The sequence below is a fragment of the Arachis stenosperma genome, chromosome 1, assembly GCF_014773155.1.
Source record: "Arachis stenosperma cultivar V10309 chromosome 1, arast.V10309.gnm1.PFL2, whole genome shotgun sequence".
NCBI lineage: Eukaryota > Viridiplantae > Streptophyta > Magnoliopsida > Fabales > Fabaceae > Arachis > Arachis stenosperma.
In genome coordinates, this window is record NC_080377.1 from 91227420 (window position 1) to 91234060 (window position 6641).

The 6641-nt window shown below is 40.5% G+C and overlaps 1 protein-coding gene across 1 annotated transcript; it reads right to left on the reverse strand.

The window, feature by feature from the left end:
• Positions 1-573: 573 nt before the first annotated feature.
• LOC130982061 (uncharacterized) lies at positions 574-2530 on the reverse strand. Its single transcript, XM_057905912.1, has 2 exons — positions 2247-2530; positions 574-1297 (listed from the first exon to the last, which is right to left on the reverse strand). Exons 1-2 carry the CDS (start codon positions 2528-2530, stop codon positions 574-576), a joined length of 1008 nt encoding a protein of 335 aa, XP_057761895.1.
• Between the last annotated feature and the right edge of the window lie 4111 nt (positions 2531-6641).

Consider the following 6641-nt stretch of genomic DNA (forward strand, 5'->3'; position numbering starts at 1 on the left):
CATTGAGATCTCAACGGGATTATTGTTACCTTTAGTTGAACCATCATGAGAAACACTTTATTTTCCTATTCTTAAAAGAAATTATACATGGTTGCACTTTCATGAAATTCAAGACTTAAAAGAAATTTGACTCTAATGATCTGTCCTTACAATATATAGAACACCAAACTTAATGTTTGGCTATCTATTCCAAGAACACACTTATGCACATGTCACAATGGTAATATGATCATTATCCTTAAAAGCAATTTAGTGTGTCTGTAAGCACACCAAACTTAGAGTTAAATCATATGCTTCAAAATGTCATGGATGTTTGTCAAATTGGTTTATGGAAGCTTGAACTTATGTTAGAGCAACCACTTTTATTCACACTGAAGCTCTAAGATTAAGAAAACTAAATCATGGGCTGCCTCCCATGGAGTGCTTCTTTAGCGTCATTAGTTTGATGGTTATTCTTTGTCATGGTGGATTGTAGTGCCTTATGTCCTCTCCTCGCACAGTGAAGCTTTCTCCACTTGATTCTTTGATGATCTTTACATATTCCAAGGAGAGCACCTTGCTGATAGTGAACACCTAAGGTAACTGAGATGGAATGGTTGGACGATTGGGAGGGGTTGGTAAATGGTGGGCTAATATCACCTTGTCTCTAGGGGAAAAAGCTTCTGTAAGGATCTTCTTATTTCTCCATCCTCTTGGCGATTTTTTTCTTACTTTTCCCTCTTCTTCCGGTGTTGCTCCATTGACTCTTGTAATTGGACAGTCCTTGTTAACTGCTCCCCTTAATTTTTGTGGTTTCAGCTCTTCTTTGAGTTCCTTTGGTTGTTGTGTTTCTTGAAATTCTTGCTTGTTCACCAAGGATTGTTTCAAGGGCTCTGGTTTCGGTTCACTGTCGCTTTCTTCCAGGAGTGCTTTGCTTTGATCATTCTCCAGCTCCTTAGGTTCTGACTCAGAGTTAGTTGCAGGTTTAAACACATGGAAAGTGAGATGTTCATTATGTATCCTCAGTATTAATTCTCCTTGCTCCACATCTATGATTGCTCTAGCCGTGGCTAGGAATGGTCTTCCCAAGATGATTGGATGGATGTGACTTTCCTCCATGTCCAGAACAACAAAGTCAGTGGGGAGAAAGTAATTTCCCACTCTGACCAATACATTCTCAAGTATCCCTTCAGTTTGCTTCTGAGTCTTATCTGCCAATTGGATGACTACATTTGTGGGTTTCAATTCATTGATTTGCAATTTCTTCATGAAAGACAAAGGCATCACATTTATGCTAGCCCCTGAATCACAGAATCCTCTGTCAATTATTGCATCTCCTATGGCACACGGGATATGAAAGCTCCCTGGATCTTTTTTCTTTAAAGGTAGATCCTTCTTGATAAGGGCACTACATCTTTATTCATGATCACTGTTTGTCCCCCCTTTAAGGTTTCTTTCTTGGTCAGCAACTCCTTCATGTACTTGATATAGTTAGGCATCTGTTGGAGAATTTTGATAAAGGTATGTTGACACTGAGGGATGTAAACACATCTAGAAATCTTGAGTATGATTTCTCTTTCTCGCCACTTTTGAATCTTTGAGGAAATGGTGCTTTTGGCACGTAAGGGTTCAAAATTTTCTTTTGTTGTTGTTCTTCCCCTTGTATCAGTCTATTTCCTTGTTCATTTTCCTCCAAAATTTCTTGGGGACTTCCTTGACTGCGTTCTGTCAGCTTGTTGGTCTCTTCCTCCAGGCTTTCTTCAACTGCAAGTGTAACTGCTTTACATTCTTCCTATCTCACCTTCTTTATTTCCCCCTTTGGATTTTTTCAGTGTCACTGGGGAAACTATCTGTGGACTTAGGAATCTGTTGTGAGAGATGTCCTACTTGAACCTCAAGCTTCTTAATAGTTTCTCCTCGACTTTTTATACTAGCTCTCACTTCTTCTTTGAAGTTTTTCATTTCTTCAGATTCCTTGCAGAGGTGTGCAAACATCGCTTCAATTTTTGATATTCTGTCATCATCCTGTGCTGATGGTTGGTTGGGGGTGGAGTTGTTGAGAATGGTTATTTTGGTTTTGGTATGGTGGCTGGGAAGGGTTATTGTATGGGTGTTGATATGGTCTTGAATTAGATTGTTGGTAAGTGTTTTGGTTGGAGTTATGGGTTTTATGGTCTTGGCCTTGAGCTTGTTGGTTTCCCCACCTAAAATTTGGATTGGTCCTCCAACTAGGATTATAGGTCTTTGAGTATGGATCATTAACTTGCCTAGATGAATTTCCCAGGTAGTTAACTTCCTCCCAATTAACTCCTTCCTCTGTGTTTGGCTCTGATTGAGGTGATGGTTGAGTGTGGATGGCTGCAGCCTGATTTTTCTCCATTTGCTTGGTTAACTCAGCCAGTTGCTTAGTGATCATCTTGTTTTGGGCCAGGATTGCATCCATGTTGTTTAGCTCCATAGCTCCTCTGTTGTTGTTCCTTTCTGAGGCATAGAAATACTCATTGTCAGCCAATGTTTCTATGACATCAATAGCGTCCTCAATAGTTTTCATCTTGTTAAGTGAGTGATAAACCACTATTTCATGGTTTATCTTGTGCTCAATTGAGTGGATTTTATCAACTCTTTACCCACTTATTCATACTATTTGCATGGTTTTACATTTGCCTTCCTAATTATGTGCTTTGATTGAAAACATGCTTCTTTGGCCTTAATTTCCCTATGTTTAATCCTCTCTTATTACCATTAGATGCCTTGATATGTGTGTTAAGTGATTTCAGGGATTACAGGGCAGGAATGGTTTAGAGGATGGAAAGGAAGCATGCAAAAGTGGAAGGAATACAAGAAGTTGAAGGAACTGCAAAGCTGTCCAGCCTGACCTCTTCGCACTCAAATGGTTATAACTTTTGCTACAGAGGTCCAAATGACGCGGTTCTAGTTGCGTTTGAAAGCTAATGTCCGGGGCTTCGATTTGATATATAATATACCATAGTGGCCTGGTGCACGAAATTGCAATAACACTTTTGCAATCCCGCACAACTAACCAGCAAGTGCACTGGGTCGTCCAAGTAATACCTTGCGTGAGCAAGGGTCGATCCCACGGAGATTGTCGGCTTGAAGCAAGCTATGGTTATCTTGTAAATCTTAGTCAGGATATCAGAAATTATCAGGATTGATTGTAAAAAGCAAAAGAACATGAAATGGTTACTTGTATTGCAGTAATGGAGAATAGGTTGAGGTTTGGAGATGCTCCATCTTCCGAATCTCTGCTTTCCTACTGTCATCTTCATCAAACACGCAAGGCTCCTTCCATGGCAAGCTGTATGTAGGGTTTCACCATTGTCAGTGGCTACCTCCCATCCTCTCAGTGAAAATACGTCCCTGATGCTCTGTCACAGCATAGGCTAATCATCTGTCGGTTCTCAATCAGGCCGGAATAGAATCCAGTGATTCTTTTGCATCTGTCACTAACGCCCCGCCCTCAGGAGTTTGAAGCACGTCACGGTCATTCAGTCATTGAATCCTACTCAGAATACCACAGACAAGGTTTAGACCTTCCGGATTCTCTTGAATGCCGCCATCAGTTCTAGCTTATACCACGAAGATCCCGATTAAAGAATCCAAGAGATAACTACTCAATCTAAGATAGAACAGAGGTGGTTGTCAGGCACATGTTCATAGTTGAGAATGATGATGATTGTCACGGATCATCACATTCATCCGGATTAAGAACAAGTGTTATCTTAGAATCGAAGCAAGCATGATTGAGTAAGAAACAGTAGTAATTGCATTAATCCATCAAGACACAGCAGAGCTCCTCACCCCCAACCATGGGGTTTAGAGACTCATGCCGTGGAATGTACACAAAGAAACGTGTAAAAATGTCATGAGGTCATAAGGTACGGATACAATGTCAAAAGATCCTATTAATAGTAAACTAGTGACCTAGGGTGTACAGAAATGAGTAAATGACGTAAAAATCCACTTCTGGGTCCACTTGGTGTGTGCTTGGGCTGAGCAATGAAGCATTTTCGTGTAGAGACCTTTTCTGGAGTTAAACGCCTGCTTTCATGCCAGTTTGGGCGTTTAACTCCAAGTTTTATGCCAGTTCCGGCGTTTAACGCTGGAATTTCTGTAGGTGACTTTGAGCGCCGGTTTGGGCCATCAAATCTTGGGCAAAGTATGGACTATCATATATTGCTGGAAAGCCCAGGATGTCTACTTTCCAATGCCGTTGAGAGCGCGCCAATTAGGCTTCTGTAGCTCCAAAAAATCCACTTCGAGTGCAGGGAGGTCAGAATCCAACAGCATCTGCAGTCCTTTTTAGTCTCTGGATCAGATTTTTGCTCAGAACCTTCAATTTTAGTCAGAAAATACCTGAAATCACAGAAAAACACACAAACTCATAGTAAAGTCCAGAAAAGTGAATTTTAACTAAAAACTAATAAAAATATACTAAGAACTCAACTAAAACTACCAAAAACATACTAAAAACAATGCCAAAAAGCGTACAAATTATCCGCTCATCACAACACCAAACTTAAATTGTTGCTTGTCCCCAAGCAACTGAAAATCAAAATAGGATAAAAAGAAGAGAATATACTATAGACTCCAAAATATCAATGAAACTTAGCTCCAAATTAGATGAGCGGGACTAGTAGCTTTTTGCCTCCGAACAGTTTTGGCATCTCACTCTATCCTTTGAAATTCAGAATGATTGGCTTCTTTAGGAACTCAGAATCCAGATAGTGTTATTGATTCTCCTAGTTAAGTATGATGATTCTTGAACACAGCTACTTATTGAGTCTTGGCCGTGGCCCAAAGCACTCTGTCTTCCAGTATTACCACCGGATACATACATGCCACAGACACATAATTGGGTGAACCCTTTCAGATTGTGACTCAGCTTTGCTAAAGTCCCCAATCAGAGGTGTCCAGGGTTCTTAAGCACACTCTTTTTGCCTTGGATCACAACTTTATTTCTTTCTTTTTCTTTTCTTTTTCTTTCTCCCCTTTTTTTTCGTTTTTCTCTTTCTTTTTTTTTTTTTTTGTATTCACTGCTTTTTCTTGCTTCAAGAATCATTTTTATGATTTTTCAGATCCTCAGTAACATGTCTCCTTTTTCATCATTCTTTCAAGAGCCAACAATTTTAACATTCATGAACAACAAATTCAAAAGACATATGCACTGTTCAAGCATACATTCAGAAAACAAAAAGTATTGTCACCACATCAAACTAATTAAGCTAGTTTTAAAGATGAATTTGAAATCTTGTACTTCTTGTTCTTTTGTGATAAAAACAGTTTTCATTTAAGAAAGGTGATGGATTCATATTCATAGCTTTAAGGCATAGACACTAAGACACTAATGATCATAAGACACAAACATGGATAAACATAAAGCACTAAAATTCGAAAAACAGAAAAAATAAAGAACAAGGAGATTAAAGAACGGGTCCACCTTAGTGATGGCAGCTCTTTCTTTCTCTTGAAGATCCTATGGAGTGCTTGAGCTCCTCAATGTCTCTTCCTTGTCTTTGTTGCTCCTCTCTCATGATCCTTTGATCTTTTCTAATTTCATGGAGGAGGATGGCATGTTCTTGGTGCTCCACCCTTAGTTGTCCCATGTTGGAACTTAATTTTCCTAGGGAGGTGTTAATTTGCTCCCAGTAGTCTTGTGGAGGAAAGTGCATCCCTTGAGGTATCTCAGGGATTTCTTGATGAGAGGGGTCTCTTGTTTGCTCCCTCTTCTTCTTAGTGATGGCTTGAGGTTATGCCTTCTCAGTTGAACCGGCTTTGGATGCCATAAATGGTTATGGAAAAACAAAAAGCAATGCTTTTACCACACCAAACTTAAAAGGTTTGCTCGTCCTCGAGCAAAAGAAGAAGAAATGGAGGAGAGGGAGATGGCTTTGTGGTTAGGCCAAAAGGGGAAGAAGTAGTGGTTTGAATTTGGATGGTGAGGTAAGTGGGGTTTTATGGAGGTGAGTGGTGAAGAGAGAGATGAGATTTGATAGGTGAGGGGTTTGTGGGGATCCTGTGGGGTCCACAGATCCTTAGGTGTCAAGGAAAAGTCATCCCTGCACCAAATGGCATCAAAAATCGCGTTTTGAACCATTTCTGGCGTTAAACGCCGGGCTGGTGCCCATTCCTGGCGTTTAACGCCAGGTTCTTGCCCTTTTCTGGCGTTTAACGCCAGTCTGGTGCCCCTTTCTGGCGTTAAACGCCCAGAATGGTGCCAGACTGGGCGTTAAACGCCCAACTGCTAGCCTCACTGGCGTTTAAACGCCAGTGAGTTCTTCCTCCAGGGTGTGCTGTTTTTCTTCCTGTTTTTCATTCTGTTTTTGCTTTTTTCAATTGATTTTGTGACTTCTCATGATCATCAACCTACAAAAAATATAAAATAACAAAAGGAAATAGTTAATTTTAAAACATTGGGTTGCCTCCCAACAAGCGCTTCTTTAATGTCAGTAGCTTGACAGTGGGCCCTCATGGAGCCTCACGGAGGCTTAGAGCAATGTTGGAACCTCCCAACACCAAACTTAGAGTTTGAATGTGGGGGTTCAACACCAAACTTAGAAGTTGGTGGTGGCCTCCCAACACCAAACTTAGAGTTTGACTGTGGGGGCTCTGCTTGACTCTGTTTTGAGAGAAGCTCTTCATGC

What these genes read in the sequence shown, in the direction of transcription:
- LOC130982061 (XM_057905912.1), bottom strand. Translation starts at nt 2,530, where the DNA reads ATGAAAACTATTGAGGACGCTATTGATGTCATAGAAACATTGGCTGAC. An exon ending in TACCTGGGAAATTCATCTAG is followed by an intron (nt 1,298 to 2,246) that starts GCAAGTTAATGA and finishes AATAATTGACAG; the next exon opens with AGGATTCTGTGATTCAGGGG.